Raw genomic sequence first — 22201 nt, 5'->3', positions numbered from 1 at the left:
AAAATTCGCTCTTTAAAATACATTTATGAAAGTTTTATTTACAGTATGAAATAAATAAATAAACTTTTTAAGTAAGGCTTCAAAAAAGGGGAGGTTATCAATTCTTCGTGAACCGATTCCAATAATTATTTGTTTTACCGGAAAGATGGTACCTTAAGGGTCGTCTCGTAATTTGGTTTAGATCCGATCATTGAATCATGAAAAAATTAACGGTTAAAGATGCACTCAACTTTCAAAAGTAATACAAAATTTTACAAAAGAATTTTGATATAAATAAATTAAATAATTTCACGAAATTTTTACACTTTTTTATTCATTTTCGTCGATTTCTGGTTTCTCATATTTTAATACTTCGAATAACGAAAATTTAACTGAACTTGTATTTTTATCATGTAGCTCATTTTGGTGGAACGAATTCGAAGTTAGAAAATTAAATATTCGAATGCTTATTAAGTACATATCAGTGGTAAACTTTTTTAGGCTGTAAAGTCTAAAAACCAACAGTAAGTGAGTATGCATTGCATATTTTTAGGACAATGTTTTCATTCGCAGTTAAACTTTAAAGAGCTCTCAAGAAAAAAGAAAAATTCTTACAAAATGACGCACAAGAAATGGAAAAGAAAATTTTTTCTATCAAAATTTCTTATATCATAATAAATTTAGCCCCAAAACCCACCCCTTGTGTGCGCTACGTGACAAATTTGATATGTAAAAGTAAACAGACAGTGTTTAATTTTGCACACACTAGGAGAGGAAACTGGTTACCTCTCTTTATATGCGTAAATTTAAACGAAAATTTTTTAGAGGAAATTTTAAACATTTTATGTGTAAACTTCGAAAATGTGAACAATAAATGTTTAAAACTCAAAAAACAAATTTGAAATTTGTTCTACGCCACACATATGATAAGTAAAAGTAAGCAAACAGTGTTTAGATTTGCATTCATTAAGAGAGGAAACTGGTTACCTATCTTAATATGCGCAAATGTAAACAAAAATTTTTTAGAGTGCATATGATGAGTAAAAGTAAGCAAGCAGTGTTTAAATTTGCATTCATTAAGAGAGGAAACTGGTTACCTATCTTAATATGCGCAAATTTAAACAAAAATTTTTTAGAGTGTATGTATGTAATTACTTACAACTCCTTGGGTGCGTGTGTGTGTATGAATTTCCATGTGAAGGCATATGGATATAAATAAACGTCCACGCACACCCATGTTCATATATAGCCTTTCTATAAATCTCTTAATAACGCATACCACCTACTTGAGAGCAGCCTTTATATGCCTGTCATAGCTTATTTTACAGCCTTTGTGATTGTCAGGAAAGCAGTCAAAAGCAAAATTTTGTATACGCATGCCTTCACTGCCATTCGTTTTCAATGCAACGTGCTCAACCATGTTGTGCATGTATGTATGTGTGTATAAATACCCTGCAGTAAAATTTAGAAACAATCTGACAAAGCGCTTTTTCCGAACTACATATATCAGAACTATCTCTGAACTGGTGCAAAACGGATGCAGAGCGGGATAGTTGAAACTTGCGGTGTACTCGTACAATGCCAAAGTAGCTCAGCGATAAGACCTCCATCTCAAGCATCGTTGGTCGCAAGTTCAAATATCGCGGTAGAAGCAGCTTGTGAGTCTTCAAATTTAATGGATTTAAATTGTTGCATGCAGCTTACAATATTTTTTTTTTTTTATAAAATATGCAACAAAAATTAAATCTGTAAACGAAAATAATATCCAAAAATCTAATCTCAAAAACGTTTTCTTATAAAAAAAAAAACTGTCCAAAACGGAACCGGTTAAAAGCTAGTTGCAAAGTCAAGCACTGGGCGACAATTGCCACCGCCAATTACATCGCCGTGTAAAATTGGACAGCTGAAAGCATTGCTTGAGTATTGAGCTCGAATTAGTACTGTCGGCAAAAGGTCTAGTTCTACGCTAGTTCTGAGCTAGTCAAATTTTCTGCAGGGTATTATTACACAATCTGCCCAAATATTACACCATCACAAAGACAGGTTTTGTCAAATTAGTTTTATTAGCTTTGGCGTCCCCGAGCTTGGCGATTTCATTATAAACATTATAAATACATCAGTGGATACATACATACATACATACATAACGATATATAACGATGTAGTAGGTGCCCTGTAGGGAAACCTCAAACTAGGTAACCAAATTTCTGGTTCCGTACTAAATCTTTATCGCCCAAAATGAACCAGTCTGATAATAACTAGAGGTTCTCACCAGTTCAATAACAGCGAAATGTGTTGCTTTTGCAAAACTATTTTATTTTACTTTAAAGAGTGAAAAGTCTCTGATAAATCCACTTTTTCTACAAAATTATATTTGATTCCAAAAGCAAGAAAAAAATTCAAAATGCAGCGGTTTCTAAAAAATCGAACCACCTTTCCTATTCTTAACTGTTTTTATTTAGTAATTTCGCAAATTTGATAAATCAAAAATAGTATACCAAAAAATATGATAAGTCCAAAATAATACAAACAATTTTCATAAGAAATCTACGGATTTAGAATTGATTCGAAACTATGGAAAAAGGTATGCAGAGCTAACTAGATCCTATCTGTCGAATTTAGGGCTGATTCGGAACTGAACGAAAAATAAATGCAGCGGGGCTGCGTTTCCCTACAGGGTGACTTTGCACCTGCTGACGTATTAAAGCTTGTCTGCTACGATTACACAAGTGTTATTGGTCTTGCTAAACACAAACACACATCTTCGTCTGCACGAATGATATCTGTGTGTATAGTTTTTGGCCATATGGCTATGACTCAAATATAGCCTAGAATTGCACACTTACATACATACACATTAACAGGCTAGTGCTTATAAGAAGAGCGTGGGCATCAACAATTTAACAAGTTTTCACATATTCAGCCTATTATTCGATACTTATGTTCATAAGAACTTAAATTTAAACTAACTGAAAGCACAGTGTCCTTGGGATACTTGATCCTTTTACAAAAGGAAAATATATTTGCAAACCAGGTATGCTGTGCATACAGATTTGTTTGCGATAAACTCCAAAATAGATAGGTTTTAATATTTTACATTTCAAACTAAGATATATGAAACAGTAAAGAATATGAGTGCTTTCTTTATGAAACTTTGTTTAGGATATTCTCATTAATTAATTAATAGCACCATGCGACAGTAAATTTTACACACACACAAAAATGAATATATTCGCGAAACTATGGGTGAATTATAGAAAAACTGCTTACTCAGTGTTTATCTCTGACTGCGGGATTTTTTTTTAAATATAATTATTTCAAAAAATGATTTTAAAAATTCGGTGCAATGTAGGATAACAATAAGGGTATCATATAAAATTAAAAATTCTGTAGAAATATAACGGAATAAATTTTTTGGTGCATAAGGACGAATGGGTATGGAAAATGTCCTTTACAAGTTTTGTGCTTAAATATCCTTGAAAATTTGCAATATTTTTTTTTGTGAAAATTAATGTTTGAGAACTAATATACGCACGACCTCTTCATTGAATTTCGTCCTGCAAACTTTATTAGCTTAAAAATATCAAATTTATTAAAAGCGCATTTTCAATACCTATTCGTCCTTGCAAACCAAAAAAAAACTTTATTATTTGTTTAGACGTTTTGGAATGCACCCAAATAGTGATGATACTAAGGAGAAAACTACTTATCGATAAGTACTGTTAGTGCAACCAGATGATATACGACAATTATGTATTAGTAAAAATGGCAAACTCTTAACAAGTGTTTACACTGCAATTTAAGTGGCAATTTTTAGCTGAGGACCAGCCAAAATTGCACATAAAGAAGAATCGTCAATTGGGTCGCAAAAATTGTCAGGTCGTCATGGCAATCAAAAATCTTCAAAATGACCAACAAATCGTCAAGCTGGTAACATTGGTTGTCATACTTTTTTATTGCTTGATTTTCCTAGCAGAAAAGTTACATTTCTTTAACTAGATGGTAAAATAAAGGCACGTATTTGTTTGTATGACAGCTTTACGTGCTTTAATTTTATGTTTTCTTTCAGTGCATGCACGGCTTCAAGACACGCAATTTAATGTGTGTATACTTCTTATTCTATTGAACTAGCCTTAATATAACACTAGCAATCAATCGCGTGTTTTACCCTGCCACATACATGTGCATGTATGTGTGTACAAAGAACGCTTCAAAGTCATTCAACCGCTATTGAGAACTGCTTTCTTGCCTAACCTAAGGCGCGTTAACAATTTCGTAAGGCTTTCACTGCAGCTAACGACAAAGTTAATAATAAATTTCCGATAAATACTAATTTCAATGAGGTTAGGAGAAAAGCGTTAAAAAAGGAAAAATGAAAATGTTGTTATACTACAGTGTTTGCCATGGCAAGCTATAATAGACATTTTATTGATTCTAAGGCACGAACAAATTACTTTTCGCGTCGTCGTCTTTCAGTGACATTAAAACACGTCAAGTTAGTGTGAACAGTTCGTAAAGGGTGACAGCTGTTTCGTGAAGTGCAAATACAAAATTAAATTGTTTCTTAACTTTATATTCAACTTTTAGGCGCTATAAAATTATAAGAAACTTACAGATGCGATCAACTAATTAGCAACGAAATTCAAAATGATATTGTTTGCAAATTATGTTTATTTATTTATTTTTGATAATTTGAATTTAAAATATAATTTAATCTATAACCATAATAATAAAAGTTTCTAAATTAGAATATTTAGAAAATTTTCGGGTATGCAGTTTTTTAGCCCATTCAGTTTTAAGTTTGCAGTCGTTAAAAGTTACCGTTGATTTTTTAGAATTTTTTTATGGAGAGTGTTGCAGATTTTTTTCATATAAAAAAATTTTTGATCATGTGTTATATGGAAGAAAATGCACAACACCCTCCAAAAAAAAAATTGTAAAAAATCAACGGTACCTTTTTAACGACCTCAAACTTGCACTTTATAAATCGCACTCTACAATCATTTGAATAATGAATTTTTGTTTACACCGAAGTTGAGTAAAATGAGTACATTACAAATACATACATATACAAAATTTTTTTGGAATTTTTTTTTGAGTATGCAGTTTTGTAGCCCATTAAATTTTTGTATAATAAAGTGCAAGTTTTAAGCGATTGTAAAACTAGCGTTAATTTTTTTTTCTTTGAATACGGTTTTGTGCGTTTTCTTCCATACGGAAAAGCGCAAACAACCGCCAGCATAAAAAATATTAAAAATCAACGAAATTTTGCAGTAGCTGAAAACTTGCACTTTAAATTTAATGGGCTAAAAAACTGTACACTCAAAAAAGTTCTAAAAAAATTAAAACAATTTGTAAATAAGAAAAAGTGCAAAAAACCGTCAGCATAAAAAATACTAAAAATCAACGCAATTTTGTCGTAGCTTAAAACTTGCATTTAAAATTTAATGGGCTACAAAACTGTACACTCAAAAAATTCTAAAAAAATTAAAACAATTTGTAAATTTCTTAATGTTCTCACTTACTCAACTTGGGCGTAAAAAAAATTCATAACTCAAATTACTGTAGAATGTACCCCGAAATATGATACTTAAATTTGCGCAACGCTCAGAGCTACCATGTGATTTTTTTTTTATTTTTTTTTTTGAGATGGCATATTTTCATAAACTATTTTTTTTTTAACAAAAAATTTGTGTGATTTATTTTTTAAGAAAAAAAAATTAAAAAATATTTATTCTCACAGAGAAATTTGATTCATTATCTATGTTTATCCATCAACCCTAAAAATTTGAAACAAATCAAACACATGAAGTGTGAACCCTATATATGAAATACCAAAGCAGTCACTTAAATATTTGCTCCAAAAATGCGCACTTTATAAATCATAACACGCCACTTCTGCCTTAATAAAACATAAAACAAAAAGCTTTTCTTCAATTACCATAGCCTACTTTGAGCCGCTGCTGTCAACACGTCAAATGCTACCAACCGTCCGGTCGCCTTGTTTAAACACTTCAAACGCCTGATGCTTGACACTTTGCACTTGCCCGCTAATACCTGCAAACAAAGCAGCATAATCAAATTAGTTTCTAAGGGATTTGTAAAAAATATAATATTGCCTATTTTTGCGCGCAGCAGCAGCTAGAATTACCACCAATTGACGCGAGCTGTCTGCATGCCATCTCTTTTATTGAAAACTGCGCCAGATAGTGACAGTGGAGAAATGTCCTTCGGGTAACTCGTCGGCATTTTGATTCACTTTGTTTGGCTAATTTTCGTTTGTCATAACTTAAATGGCTATCTCGGCGCGCCATTTTGCATTCTTTTAGGCGCTTAGTAGACATAAGCGCTGGATTTAGTTACACTTCAAATACATCAAAGCGGCAGGCGGCAGACAAGATGGCTAACAAATTTTTGATTTCTTAATAGGTAGTATGATTGAAGCGCATATTGTATTACATAGATATTTTTAGAGCATACTTTTAGGAGGGTTATACATTTTTTTCTCAATTGTATCAAGCTTGGCTGGCATAATTTAGTTAACGGATGTGCCACTTGAAATTTAATAAATTGTTTTCTAAGATTTAAATTAAACATTTAAGTGCTAATTGAAAACTGCATATGACAAGTGGCAATTGGCTATTGCCAACTGATTGATAATAGTACACTATGAAACCCTAAACAAATTTTTTAAATCTATAAATAATTTTTTACTTTAAATCTTAAAGCTTCAGAAGCCACCTACATACATAAATTTAAAGCTTTTTTGTTGTTTTGTTCCTATTTACTTCCTTAAAAACAATTAAATAAATACTACTCTAAATAACAAGAATTCTCCATAGCTTCTCAAAGGCATTCACAAGAAAAAAAATCAGTGAAATTTGGACGGTGAACCGCCCGCGGCGAAAATCAACTCTGCCATACTTTTCAGTGAACCCACCTGCGTTTCATAACTTGACAAGCAAATGTGGGCGTCTAAAAGGCGTAAGTAAACATACAAATTCTTTCCACCTCCGAAGTCCGGATGTTTAAAATTCCACGCCGGTGCCCGTTGCAGTGCAGGGAAAATTGTAGCCAGCCTATAAATTCCTTCAAACCATTTGCTAATTTTTTTTTTGGTATTTTTTGAACATGTATGCTTTATACAGTCTGTGTTTGAGTGTGCACTCTTGTACTTTGTCTTTCATTTTTGTATGCCTCTATTTATTTACGTCGTTTGTAATAAAATTCTGCGTGAAAATATGCAATGGAAGTAAAACACCTTAAACAAAGCATATCCCTAGGCGTTTTATGGAATGTATGTGTATTTACATTTCATGCTGCTACTTCCACCGCCTCCGCTGCTGCTATTTTGCTAGTGGCTGCTATGGCGATTAAGAAAGCATGAGCATGACGGCCATAAAGGAAGCAAATATTTCTACATACACATTTAAGCAAATGTTTATACATATATTAATGTTTCGGTATAGCAGTTAATCTCAATGCTTTGTTGCATTTTATGTCCGCTTTTGAAGTCAAAAAAGTGAAAAAGTCAAGACAAAAAAAATATATTCATATAAATAAATGCCGTTATTTAAAGCAACAGCCACAAAATTTTCGAAATACTCGTATCCTAACTGCGTGGCCGGAAAGAAGTTGCAAACAAAATTTCATTTAGCAACCACCACATGCTGCGCAATTTTCATTAATGCGCAGCGCCTTAATGTATGCCTTAAAAATGTTTTGGTTTAAATTTTCCCCACGGTGAAATAGACAATTACGCTTTTATTTGTACTTCTTGCTCGGCACTTAGCCTTTTATTAAAGAACAAAAACCAAGAACGAAAAGGAGTTTTCTTCGTTAGCGCAAAGTATGCAATATTCAATAGCCAGCATTTACGCAATGAAGGTGTATGTGAAAGTTGTTTTTTTTTTTAGTGTGAGCTGTAGTGAAAATAGACCTTCATAGATAACCATAGTTCTTTGTGAAATTTAGGGTTTTCAGAGTTTCATGGCATGGCCAAGCTTAACGAATTATCAAATAAAAAATAACAGTGTGGCCTCAGGAAGCTCGCCTTAAGCCATACCATGCCAAAGAGGCCATTTTGGGTCTTATTTAAAGTGGTCATATGTGTAAGGTTTCCATTACTCTTCAGAGAATTCACTGCAAAAAATTATGATCTGTTAATAGCTTTTACATTTTGCACGTCTCAGTACCATATGCCTTGAATGTAAAAAGTACGCGTTGATCTTTGAACTGATAGAACTTTTGAAAAATTTAAACAATTTTTTTGAAGATACCCTGCAGTGAAACCCCAAACTAGTCAGGAAAAATACTAGTTTACAAGTAGAATTTCCTGACAGAAACCGAACTAGTTTGAAAATTACCAGACTTGTACCAAGTACAAAACGATTTATTCATGCCCTGTTTTAGTTGACTTCGACATTTTAGTACAATAAAGTACACAAAATATTATAACTTGTATTTGGGTATATTGTACACGATTAAATCGAGTACGTATTCAATTATACGTATACAATTATAAATAATGATTAATATTCATTGTTTAGGCCTTCATGCAAAACCAAATGATTTAAAGGTCGAACCACCCTAATGTAAAAGTGCATTGACTTGAGCCGACCACACAAACACACTCAGGCATATATACGGCCTACCTTTATTGCTACGCCGTTAGCAATAAATGTATTATTTCCCGTTGTAACATACTTTCGTNAGTTCACTCAGTAATGATCTAGATTATTCATTTTATTTTTAACTAAATTGTTTTCTTTTGCATATTAAATATTATTAAAAAAGATAAAAATATAGTATTTAATGCACCTGAAACCTTTTACTTTTGATAACATTTAATGAAAAATGCGTTTAAATTTATGTTCGAAAGCTTGGAATATTTATGTATTTATTTTTGCTTTTAATTAATATTCAAAAAAATTAACACCAATTATTGGCAAATCTATGGCTGCTAAATAAAAATATGTAATATATTAAAGTGTACTTAATTAAAAGTTTTTTATTGTATATCCATGAACTCATTTTTTTAACTCCCAAAGTAGTGGTTTTGGTCCATAATTGGACCAATTTTTCTGGCTATTTTGAACTAGTATGTGACTGGTATATTTTTGACCGAAATCTGACAATTGCCATCTCGTAGGACATCCCCATGTTAAAAATACCAGTTGATTGCATGGAAAAAAGATAGTTGGCTGACTAGTTGGGCATGCGGTTCATACTAGTTGTGAGGTAGTTTATAACTAGTACATTTGACTACAGGGTAACTAAATCTTTGGAAAATCGGTTTCTCTCAGTCTTACAAAAGATAAGCAACATTTTTCCATTTATTGATATCGATATCGATTTACATTTATATTTATTGTCATCGATATTTTTATGTATTAAATTGTGATGTGTATTGAATTAAATTGTATTTATATCGATATCGATATGATAAGTACATCATCCGTAAAATTGTCAAGTAATATTTTTATCTAAAAAAAAATATTATTTTATAGAAAAATAAATCAAAATACGCAACGATAGTGACATCAGCAGTTCCATATATCGAAATAAATAAGTTAACCGCGCATTATGTCGACAAATTTTTCAATATTTTTTCCATATAATAGTTTTTATCGATATTTATTATGAGTGCCGTAATCAAGTAAGTAAGCGACCTGTTTTTGACGCATTTATCGATAAACGAATCCCTTAAGTTATCGACAAATATTTCCAGTTTTCACTTAACATAAATATTTGGAAAAATATCGATAAGAAGCTAATAATAAGCATAAAGAAAAATATATTGAATTTTCCAATGATAATAATGCCCACAAATGTATCGAAATAAAAAGATGTATTTATGGAAAATCACATTAATCTATAGATATTATTACCGATATTTGAGCAAACCCATGTATGGTACCATCGGAGCTTCACCTATATAGTTGGAAGAGACAATTATGGGAATATTTATTGTCGAATTTATCGATATATACATTCATAAAATATCGGTAAAAACTTTTAGCTCTAAAAAAGTTATTTCGAAACGAATCAATAACGATCACTTGCCTCCGCGAACACGTAAAAATACGAGTATGCCTAAAAAAGTAAAGAAAGTTGCCAACTTTTAATAATTTAAGATCTTTTTTCAAGCTTTTTAAATTAATAAGATAAAATAATAGGGTATTGGCGGATACAGAGAAAAAAATAGACAGGTTTACCGAAAATTACAGAGTAAAATTTATCGATGCTCTTATTATTATTTTTTTCAATATATTTATCGATCTGTTGATGTATCGACACACGCCCATCGCTATCGAAAAGATTATCAATACATTTGTTATCATATTCATCGATTTACAATTCCATTAAATTCGATAACAACGCCTCTCATTTTTGTGTCTGCTAAGCTTTTTAGTTACCGTCATAAACTAAATGTCGGAAACTCCACAACCGCTTTTTTAAGAAGCGGGTCTGAAAGAAACCATTGTATCCAGTACTCAAGAGAAACAAAAAAATCGTATAAAACCGCGCTCAAGAAATGAAAAAGAAGGTTTCTGTTATCATAATTTCTTAAGTAAGTTTGCAGCTCTGTAGACAAAATGCTCGTTATTCCTTATTTCAATAAGAAAATTTACAGCAACGGAAAGGTGCTTTTGCAAGGAAGAGCAAAATTAAAAATATTTCGTGCGCTTTTTCTTGAGAGCTGGAAACTAAGACCTCACAACCATCTCGATTTGGCCGCTGGTCATTAGAATTGTCATCCGCATACGAACAATTTTTCAGAAAGCGTCAAATGTATTTCAGAAACTGTAAAATGTACTTCAGAATAGTCAATTGTACTTCAGAAACCGTAAAATGTATTTCAGAACAGTCAACTGTACTTCAGAAACCGTAAATTGTACTTCACAAATCGTAAAATGTACTTCAGAAGACGAAAATTATTTTAATTTTTTTTGTTTTTAATTTTACCGTGCAAGCATTTACTACATGGAGTATGTACAAGCGACATTATTATTTGGTCCGGGCGTTGACGAGGGAAAAGCGACAGTTGTTGGTGGCGATTGTGGCATAGCGATTCAACATTATACCAGTTTTCATCCATGCAGATGCACTATCTTTATACGACCTGGCAGTTGGAACATAATTTACATTAATTAGTCTGCATTAATTTAATTGTTTCATTCTTAAATATATAGTAGACATTGCGAACAAACTGCTTCTATGGACTTGTAATTTGGAAAATATATTAAAAAAATAAACATATTTAAAAATACTATTTTATATACCATTTAAATAATTACAATATGTATGTAGTAACTTTCGTCTTCTGAAGTAAATTTTACGGTTTCTGAAGTACAATTGACTATTCTGAAGTACTTTTTACAGTTTCTGAAGTACAATTGACTATTCTGAAGAAAACTTTACAGTTTCTGAAATACTTTTTACGGTTTCTGAAGTACAATTGACTATCCTGAATTACATTTTACTTTTTCTGAAGTACAATTTACTATTCTGAAGTACATTTTACTATTTCTGAAGTACAAATGACTATTCTGAAGTACATTTGATGCTTTCTGAAGTACTCTTGGAAAAGGTGTAGAGCGGATCAATTTGTATTTGTAGATTTTTTCGACTGTGCGCTTATATCCGAAGAAATCATGGCTCTATAATCAATTTGGGGTTTGCCAAATTGTGAAAATAGGTTTCTTGACATTTTGCTGTATTGTCGTAAAGACATGCCATTAGTGATTTTTTGGTATGAGGAATCCATTTCTGTACTTATCTTTTTCTTGGGACTTCCACCAGATGCCGTAACAGTAAAAATTTTCAAATTTTCTTCGAAACCTATTTTCGCAATTTGGCAAACTCCAAATTGATTTTATACCCATGATTTCTTCGGTAAATTTGCTTAGAATTACACGTAGAATTCTCCTAAGCTATACGCACATAGTCGAGTCCATATCTGTCCATCCCTTTAGGAATTAGTACTGCCAACTTTCTCCAGTGTAGACTACTATCCTATTTTCATTTGAGATAACCGTATAGGTATCCTGAAACAGAAGTACTATAACGTCGCCAAAAATTCGGCATTCTCAAAATTGATTATCTTTCCCTACATCTACAGGACTCTATAAACCAAGGCATGCAAGTTTTTGTATACATCTTCGACTGCTACATATGCATATTTTAAGAATATATATATGTAAGTATACGAGTATATATATATGTTTACATGAATAAATAACTGAATTTGTTTATACATATAACACACTCATTTACAACACCTCAGCATGCTTATTATTTCACAGAATATAAATTCTCTTGAATGACATAATAATTACAAATTCACTGTTATTGTTGATGTCTGCATATTGAAGTGCCTGCAACAATTAAATAAATGCTGCATATTTTTAGGTAGTATTCCAATCTTGCTTTTGCATGCAATTTTGGCTTAGCCATGATAAGTACGAACGGTGATTTATTCTATTTTGAGTGCATTTGAGCTGGCTTACCACAGGACAATAAATGAAATAGAAAATATTTCTACGACAAGTAGATATGTATTATTGCTATCATTTGAAATGGAAAAAATATTTGTAGTTAAGGTGTGACTATAATTGCATGAATCTGCAGTGAAATGGTAACCATAAATTAATCAAAGGTTGTATACATATATGTTTGCTATAAATACATACGTATCGAACAAACAAAATGAGAAAATGTTGTTATATACTTAAACAATTTGTAATATTTTTTACCCAAATATTTAAGAAAATCTGACGAATTATAAATTTTTCGACAAAAACGAGTTTTTGGTAAAAAAAATGGTGGCACACTTATCTTAGACAATGCATTATCTTCAGTTTTGCATAAAGAATAAGATTCCAACGTGAAGTTGTTTTTAAATGAAAACTTATAAAAGATATATGTACTAAAAAGTCAAAATAACAACTCGCGCTCATATACCCGTAGTTGTGTATGTAACGTATACGCCCCGTAGCACCATACACAATCAGCTAACATGTTTAGTCGCGCGCCTTAACTTAAAAGTCATATTATTTAAAAGTAATTCAATATTGGCGTGGTATTCCTTATGCACATATACATATATTAATTTCTAAGTGCATTTCAGAATGAATTTAAAGTGTGCCAATAGTATACACTGCCGGAACAAAGTATTGGCACAGCAAATTTTTCAAAATATAAGCAACAATTTTTATTCTAATATATTTCCGCCAATTTTATTTAAAAATATGATCCATTCTACAAGAAAAAAACAAAAAAGCATATTTCCTAAACTTTGTGGAAAACTCGCGAAAATTCAGCGAATTTTAATGCAAATTTTCAACTTTTTAATCAGATTTTTTTGAGTATGCAGATTTGTAGCGCAATCAATCTTGTTGTAATAAAGTACAGGTTTTAAGTAGCTAGGAATTACCGTTAATTTTTGGCAATTTTTTTCACGCAGTCTCTGCCATACAAACAATTTTTTTCGAAAATACTTTATATGGAAAAAATGCAAAAGACCTTCGCAAAAAAAAAAATTTCAAAATGCGATTTTTGACTAACGCCGAAGTTGCAATTTTTTACTAGAATTTAATGGGCTGCAAAACTGCATACTCAAAAAATCTGATTAAAATGTTGAAAATATTCATGAAAATTCGCTGAAAGCTTAAGAATTATATTTTTATTTTTTTTTTGTTGTACAACGAACCATATTTTTATAAAAAATTGTCGGAAAAATATTATAATAAAAATTGTTGCATATAATGTGAAAAATGTTGCTGTGACAATACTTTGTTCAGGCAGTGTAGTAAAATTAGCATTTTTGTTTCGCAAATCATCGGCATCTTGTATTAACATTAATTCGTTTGGCAAGAACATTTTCACCGTTTAATGTTGACATTTTGAATTATCTCAAACTTTTAAAATGCAAAAATCTTTAAATTATCTTAAAATTATAAAATAGCCGATACAGATATTCTGCTTGCTGCATGTTTTTTTAATTTGTTGGCACATGCTTCAAATTTCACAGACATGCTGTATTTGATGCCAACTTTCAGTTCCTCTAATATGAACATTATATTTGAAAACTTCCCAAAGTTACTTAAAAAAAAATCCAATTATGATTTTTTAAGTGACAACGAAGAAATTAGTCATTTCGGTACTTCTTCGCCTAAATAAACGTCTTAAGGCTAAAATTGTTCAAATACTTGATTTATTGTTTATTGTACTTCGTCAACTCCATTGATTGAAATAAACGCAAAATAATGTTTTAGCGTTTTTGCGAGACAAGGGAACGATACTAAAAAAAAAACAATTCGTGAGATTTGCTCATATGCTAGGGTTTCTAGAGTGAGCTTAATATTAGTTCAAATCAGCTAAACGCATAAATGGCTCTTAACCACGTAAACTTCATAAACTTATTTAATTTTCAATGGAAACTCAGTTTATTAGCAAGGTTTACGCAGTTACCTGCGATTTAAGCATTTAGATGAATATCCATAATATGTAAGGTCAAAAAATATGTTAAAGGCATTTCACGCATGCACATGCAACACCCTAATATACAAACAAATTTTAATTAAATCGTTATATTAACTGCGATTATTAATATTTCAAATCTTGCTATTATTATAATTATTTTTGTGAATAAACCACTGCGACCTCAAGATCTATTGTGCTACCTTCATGGATTTAAAGTGTGTCTATTAACCCAGTATCTGAGAGAAACTTTAGTATGGAGCGTATATCTACGGGTTTCGCTTCGGTTTCAATTACTTAATGTTTAATATGCTGTGCAGTCGCGATATCCTGCAAAATCCGTATCGCTCCTGCGTGTAAATACCCATTTTAGTCAGGTGCCTGCAATGTCCTATCGAAATTCCTGTAATAACTATCAGGTTATTCATACATTCCTTGAAGCTTGTTGCTGATGATGTTGAGGTTGGATTGCTCTAGACATGGTCGATTATGCCAGTTCTGATTTCTTCAAGCCTCTTCCTTTTACCGGTTCAGGGCAAAGAGTACCCCGTTTTGCAATGCCTCAGAAGGGCTCTGGGCCGAGGGAAGGCGTTAATGCTCCTTTCTTCGCAAGTTTATCAGCAATCTCGTTTCCTTCATTTTTCCGCAATCCAGAGAACCCTCACCCGATTGGTCACATCAAGAGTATTCAGCTTATCTGATGAGATCTAACGTCCTTGATAGCTACTTGGTTGTCAGTTAAGATTGCGATGTTCTAATTCTAGTAGTTTCACTTGATATTAAAGTCCGCACATTTTTCTTCCGAGCATCTAATCCTTAGTCCAACTCCGTTCACGTCGTTCTTCTCTTCAGTCAATGAACCATCAGTAAACCAGGCTATCGTGTTTTGTTTTATCCGACATGTCGCGGATATGCCTGCGCATCTGTTATTATTATTCAGATCACTTTTAAACATTTTTATAAATCGTAAAACCTCGTATGCATAGTATCCCTCGGTATTGCAATTTCAGTGCACTTCTTCGTCAGAATATCGATTTTCTTACGACTAAGAAACCCCTCTGCCCCGATATTGGTACCAGGCATGCTTAGTAAAGCTCCGTTAGCTTGAATTTCTATGTGAACATGCAGAGGGGTAAGATTTAAAAAAACTTTCGAGGATGTGGTTGGACAAGTTCCATGGCGCCAAATATGCATACAACTGCCTGCCTTTTTATCTTGGTGAACGCTTCGATTGTCCCAAGTTGTGTATTTCTATCGACCCAAATGATGGCTCCATAATCTACCATGGGTCGAACTATCGTCGTACAGTTCCATCTCAGTAACTTTGGTGAGCATCCCCAGAGCTGGGGCTCTTTTCTGCCATGGACCTACATGTCATAAATATTCTTACAGCTTTCTTCGCAATTTTGTTGACGTGTGCTTTCCAGAGTAATTTTTTGTATAGTATTAGTCCTAGGAATTTAACCACTTTTTAACCGACTTCAATAAAAGGAGAATGTTATCAATTCGTCGGAATATTTTTTTTATGTATGTATGTTACCGCATATTTTAGACTACGTTAACCGATTTCGATAATTCTTTTTGTATCGGAAAGGTAGGGTCTCCGAGGTGGTCCCATACTAATTTGGTTTAGTTCCGATCATTGGACCATGAGGAAATTAACGGTACACCAAAATTTTTATATGAGAATTGAAGTCGTTTTTTTTTTTGCTTAAAAATTACTATTTAATTTAACATCTTATTTTATTTTATTTTTTGGTTTGAATGGATCAACGTTGCCGTCTGTTTATGCACAACCATATAGCTTTTAAGGGTTAAGTAAAACTATATTGAGTTAACACGTATTTACTTTGTCTCGTGCGTGTCCTGTTATCATTAGCGAATTGTTTTGCGATATTGGCCGCCCCTAATATCTGGCCGCTCTAGGCCCGGGCCTATTGGATTTAAGGCAAAATCCGCCACTGACCACATGTATGTAGCGTGCGAGTTATGTATTAAAATTTGCTGAAGAAATTTCTTATCCACGAAATAAACCTTAAAGCTGGCCGCTTCAAAAGCACCTGGAATGAGCGGTTATAGGTTAAATTTCTGTGGAGAAATAATTTTTACTTTTTGTATAAAAAAATTTTCTAATTTTTATTGACGAAAACTACGCTGTATGAACAAAATGCAATATACTATCGAATATTTAAATTTAAACTATTTTTGTAAATAACAATTATGGCATGCAGAAAAAATATGTGCTATTGAAAATTCTTAAAAAAAAACGAAACAAAGTATGCGTTTACAAATTCACAAAAGATTAAAAATTTATAATACGATATGTATGTATGTAAATCAAAGGCATGGAATGTTAAAAAGGACTTTCAAATAAATGAATGGCGCGCATGAGCATAAATACACACAATAATATATTTACGCACAGTGAGACACAAAAGCGTATCAGTAAATGCAAATTCAAATGACTGACTGAAATATTTCATTTCGTTTGAATATTAAATTCCACACACAGAATCAGGCGGCTGACACGTTTGCTAACGGATAAATGGGCAATGCATCACACGCATCACGCAGCGACAGGCACTGCAGACGCAGCAGTAGCGAGTGGCAGCAAAAGCGAATCCACTGCAAGTGCTGCCACCACATCCAGCGCCAGTGGTGGCGGCGGCGGCGTCGGCGGCATGATGGCCAAAATCAATGCGCGTCACTGGCTGCACCCCTCCGCAACGCACTCCGCTTCGACATCACCCTCGGTAACACCGCCCACAGCCACGCCCTTAGCTACAACGCCCATTATGCCACTTGCTGCTGCTACAAGCGCCAGCTCGAGCGCCATATTTTTACCAGCAGCCACCTCGGCCACAACACCAACACCCTCTGTTGCATCGTCAGCATCATCTTCATCCGCTTCGGCAACGGCAGCTGCGACCACACTAACATCCGCCGGCGCGCACCACCAACAATTGCAGCAACAACTGCAGCAGCAACAACAACAATTGATGACAAGCGAAGAGCTGCGGCGCAATACATTCTATCGCACGGTATGCGCAAGCTTTCAGAGTGCCATTCTGTTGCTGGACATGGATACGGGCGAAATCAGCGACTACAATGAAAGGTCAGAGAGCTGGCATGCTTTGATATGCATGTGTGTTTGTGTGCGTGTATGTTTATGCTAGGTTATATAAAATAAAGACAGACAATGTATGAGGCAATGTGTGCGCCCTTAATGCGCGCACCTAAATAGGCTATGAAATATTTAAGCGAATTTGAAAGCAATTGAGTTTGCGCTCACACACGCACTCGACGGGGGAAATGATGAAAGAAAAGTGCGTTAGCAGAAGCGCTCGTAAGTATGCCAAGGTTCACAGGCACATACTTACATACAAATGGGCCCACACATTCGCATGAAGTCCGTGAGAACAATGCCTTTCAATTACATATTTAAATGCTACAAAGTTAGCAATGGAACCAATTTAGCGCAACGCTGTGGGAGTAGACGAAGGGAACTTTTGTCTATGTAACTAAGGGCCAATTTCAGATGAATATTTGAATGCCACTTAGGTTTAATTTTGGATTGTTATTTAAATGCCATTTAGCTTTCGTTGGGCTTTAGATCAAGTTTATTTAAATATGCCAAACAAGTGGCAACACTGTTGCTTGTTCCATGAACGTGTGGTTGCATTTGTTTGTTTGTTAACATTACACTACATTGCGCTGAAAAGCTGATTCTTGTTTGACAAAATTGATGAAACAACCTATCTATCAATCTTGGTGGTTTGGTACAAACACAGGGTTGCCTATCTCGTATTTAAATAGCCAATATTGGCCACTTAAGTGCAGCTTCAATGTATGATCTGAAAATGAATTTTTGAAGTTAATCAACAATCTCTACTTAAATAGGCCATCTGAAATTAGCCCTAAGTATTCTACAATGGCTGACATGTATCCTAAGTGATGTTTGCTGCACAGGTTATTTTGTGTTAATTCCGACAAAAAAAGTATTCTTTGAGCATATTTACAAAGAAAAATTGTAGTCATTAAACTCAAATTAAAATCGCAACCTCTCGGTGTTTACTTGTGCGTTTAAGATTGCCTGCGGCAAAATTGTTGCAAGTCTTTTACGTGGAAATACTACAAGACCTTTAGTTAAAATGTGAAAAGACTTCGGAGGCTAGATTACCTTAACCACAAACGCATATACAGTGACGAACAAAAGTTTGGCACAGTGAATTTTTCGCAATATAAAAAGTTTTTAATTCTAATTTATTTTCGATAATCTAATATATAAAAATCTCGTGTCACGGTGTTAGTGGTCGAACTCCTCCGAAACGGCTGGACCGATCTTTATGAAATTTTTTGTGTATATTTGGTAGATATGAGAATCGGATGTAAAGTATATTTCATACCGCTAGGTTCAGGGGGCGTGGCACCTCCCATACAAACCGATTTTTTCATACTGCAAATCTCTGGAAGTGTTCATGGTAGAGTACTCTAACTTGGCATGGAGATATATCAAACCAATCGCATACTCATGGAGAAAAATTGTGGTTATTGGAAAAGGGGGCGTGGCACCTCCCATACAAACCGATTTTTTTATACTGCATATCTCTTGAAGTGTTCATGGTAGAGTACTCTAACTTGGTATGGAGATATATCAAACCAATGGCATACTCATGGAGAAAAATTTTGGTTATTGGAAAAGGGGGCGTGGCGCCTCCCATACAAACCGATTTTTTTATACTGCATATCTCTGAAAGTGTTCTTGGTAGAGTACTCTAACTTGGTATCTAGATATATCAAACCAATGGCATACTCATGGAGAAAAATTGTGATTATTGGAAAAGGGGGCGTGGCACCTTCCATACAAACCGAATTTATCATACTGCATATCTCTGGAAGTGTTCGTGGTAGAGTACTCTAACTTGGTATGGAGATATATAAAACCAATCGCAAACTCATGGAGAACAATTGTGGTTATTGGAAAAGGGGGCGTGGCACTTCCCTTACAACCGAATTTTTCATACTGCATATCTCTGAAAGTGTTCTTGGTAGAGTACTCGAACATGGTATGGAGATATATGAAATCAATCGCATACTCATGGAGAAAAATTGTGGTTATTGGAAAAGGAGGCGTGGCACTTCCCATACAACCGAATTTTTCATACTGCATATCTCTGAAAGTGTTCTTGGTAGAGTACTCGAACATGGTATGGAGATATATCAAACCAATCGCCTACTCATGGAGAAAAATTGCGGTTATTGGAAAAGGGGGCGTGGCACCTCCCATACAAACCGAATTTTCCATACTGCATATCCCGGAAAATGTTCATGGAAGAGGACTCGAACATGGTATGGAGATATATGAAAGCAATCGCATACTCACGGAGACAAATTATGGTTATCGTAAAAGGGGGCGGGGCACCTCCCATACAAATCGAATTTTTCATTTTGTTTAACTTTGGAAGTGTTCATGGTAGAGTACTCGAACCTGGTTAGGAGATATATGAAAACAATCGCATACTCATGGAGAAAAATTGTGGTTATTGGAAAAGGAGGCGTGGCACCTCCCATACAAACCGATTTTTTCATACTGCATACCTCTGGCAGTGTTTACGATAGAGTACTGGAATTTGGCAATTAGGGTGTCCCTATCCAAAAAAAATTTTCTCTATTTTTTTCTTTTAGATCTTTTGGTATTTTTGTATGAAAAATCTAATATATAAAAATATCGTGTCACGGTGTTTGTGGTCGAACTCCTCCGAAACGGCTTAACCGATTTGAATGAAATTTTTTATGTATATTTCGTAGGTATGACAATAGGGTGTAAAGTATGTTTCATACCGCTAAGTGAAGGGGGCGTGGCACCTCCCATACAAACCAAATTTTTCACACTTTATATCTCTGCAAGTGTTCATGGTAGAGTACTGGAACTTGGTATGTACAAGACATATAAAATCAATCGCATAGTCATGAAGAAAAATTTGGCTTATTGGAAAAAGGGGCGTGGCACCTCCCATGCAAACCGAATATTTCACACTGCATATCTCTGGAAGTGTTCATGGTAGAGTACTTGAACATGGTATGGAAATATGAGAAATCACTCCCATACTCTTAGAAAAAATTGCGTCTATTTTATAAGGGGGGTACGGCGCCTTTCAAACGGTACTGAAGCTATTACGTATCTTTGTATGCATAAAAAATTTTGCTAGGTTATTTAAGATGGTAATGGAAATATGCCTTCCGACAACCACGAAACCGTAATATTAGAAGATAAACGCGTCACTGAAAATCATGGACGTGAACTGTTGGTGAAAATGGTGTACCAAAATGTTTCAATACAAAAAATTAATTTTGGGCGGGACGAAGTTCGCCGGGTCTGCTAGTTTTTTATAGAAATATAGTCCATACCACACCAAAAGGCATAAAAATAAATTCTCTAAACTTTGTGCAAATTTCAGGGAAATCCTATAAATTTGCATACTAATTTGCAATTTTCGATTCAGATTTCTGCAGTTTTGTAGCTCACTCAATTTCAAGTAGCGTTGTTTTTTGGCAAGTTTTCTAGTGGAAGGTGGTGCTTATTTTCTCCATACAAAAAAGAGATCTTGAACATACTTTATAAGGAATAATCTGCGTGAAAAAATTGCCAAAAATCAACACGATTTTTCAGCAACATTAAACCTGAACTTTGCTATACTAAAATTGAATAGGCTATAAAACTGCATAGTTAGAGTTTTTCAAAGAATCTGAATCGAAAGTTACAACTTAGTTTTATGTTTTTTTGGTGTGGTATGAACTATATTTTTATAGAAAATTATCGAAAATAAATTAGAACAAAAAACTTTGCATATTTTGCGAAAAACTTACTGTGCCAATACTTTTGTTTGTCACTGTACATACAGCTGCGGGCATTAAAATAATAGCAAACTTAAAAAACATATTGTTCGCAACTTATGTTTATTTAGTAATTTTTTTTTTTGCATTTAAAATATAGTTCGATCCATAACAGAAATCCCATAAATAGAGATTTTAAAGATTGCACAAAGTTCACAAAAATTAATCAATCTTAAAAAAAATTAAATAAAAATTTCAAACTTTTTATTTAGAATCTGTAGGCTGCATTTCACCAAACTCAATTAAGTGGAAATTAATTTTAACCTAATTTATTTATTTAATTATTAATTAAAATTTCTTCGCTTTCAATAAGCTCTTTATTTTAGTGAATGAAAATATAGCAGCATCGTGCTAAAAGTGGAGGTAAAAGCAGTGATTGTATACAAGTAAACAGCTGATACACAATATTGTGGTTTGTGTATATTGATCAAAATTAAAAACAAATTAAAATTGGTTGCTAAAACGAAAAATTCGAAAATTTAAATAATTTTCACTTAAATGAATCTGGTGAAATACAGTTTATAGCCCATTCAATTTCAGTATGATAAAGTGCAGGTTTCAAGCCAATAAAAGTTACCGCACATTTTTTGCATATAAAATTAGATTTTGTTCATATGTGGGAGAAAATGCTCAAGGCCCTTGACACAAGCATTCTAAAAATCATACTCAAAAATGTTCTAAAAATTCTGAATAAACAGTTTGTTATTTTGAGGAACATTTTTTTAAGTGTAAACCTTTGAAACTTTTATTTATGTGATTTCAGTTACAGATCGAGCTCTTATCTATACTAATTATACAAAGAGAAGTCCCTTTTTTTGTAACAGGTAATCTCGCGAACGGCTGG

General features: G+C 33.4%; 1 protein-coding gene across 1 annotated transcript in view; it reads left to right on the top strand.

Moving 5' to 3' along the window:
- LOC108368826 (platelet binding protein GspB-like) overlaps window positions 1–17578 on the top strand; it is a gene marked incomplete at its 3' end in the record, with an annotated part of 70429 nt that extends 52851 nt beyond the window's left edge. Inside the window, exon 2 of the mRNA XM_017623746.1 lies at window positions 16976–17578. Within this exon, the coding sequence (XP_017479235.1) occupies window positions 16976–17578 (603 nt within the window). The remainder of the gene's footprint in view (window positions 1–16975) is intronic.
- Window positions 17579–22201: the final 4623 nt, after the last annotated feature.

The sequence above is a fragment of the Rhagoletis zephyria genome, unplaced genomic scaffold (genome assembly GCF_001687245.7).
Source record: "Rhagoletis zephyria isolate East Lansing unplaced genomic scaffold, Rhagoletis_zephyria_1.1 Rzeph_scaffold_00054, whole genome shotgun sequence".
In the NCBI taxonomy this organism is placed as follows: domain Eukaryota; kingdom Metazoa; phylum Arthropoda; class Insecta; order Diptera; family Tephritidae; genus Rhagoletis; species Rhagoletis zephyria.
Note: the sequence above shows the minus strand (reverse complement) of the source record. Positions and strands in the feature narration are given on the sequence as shown.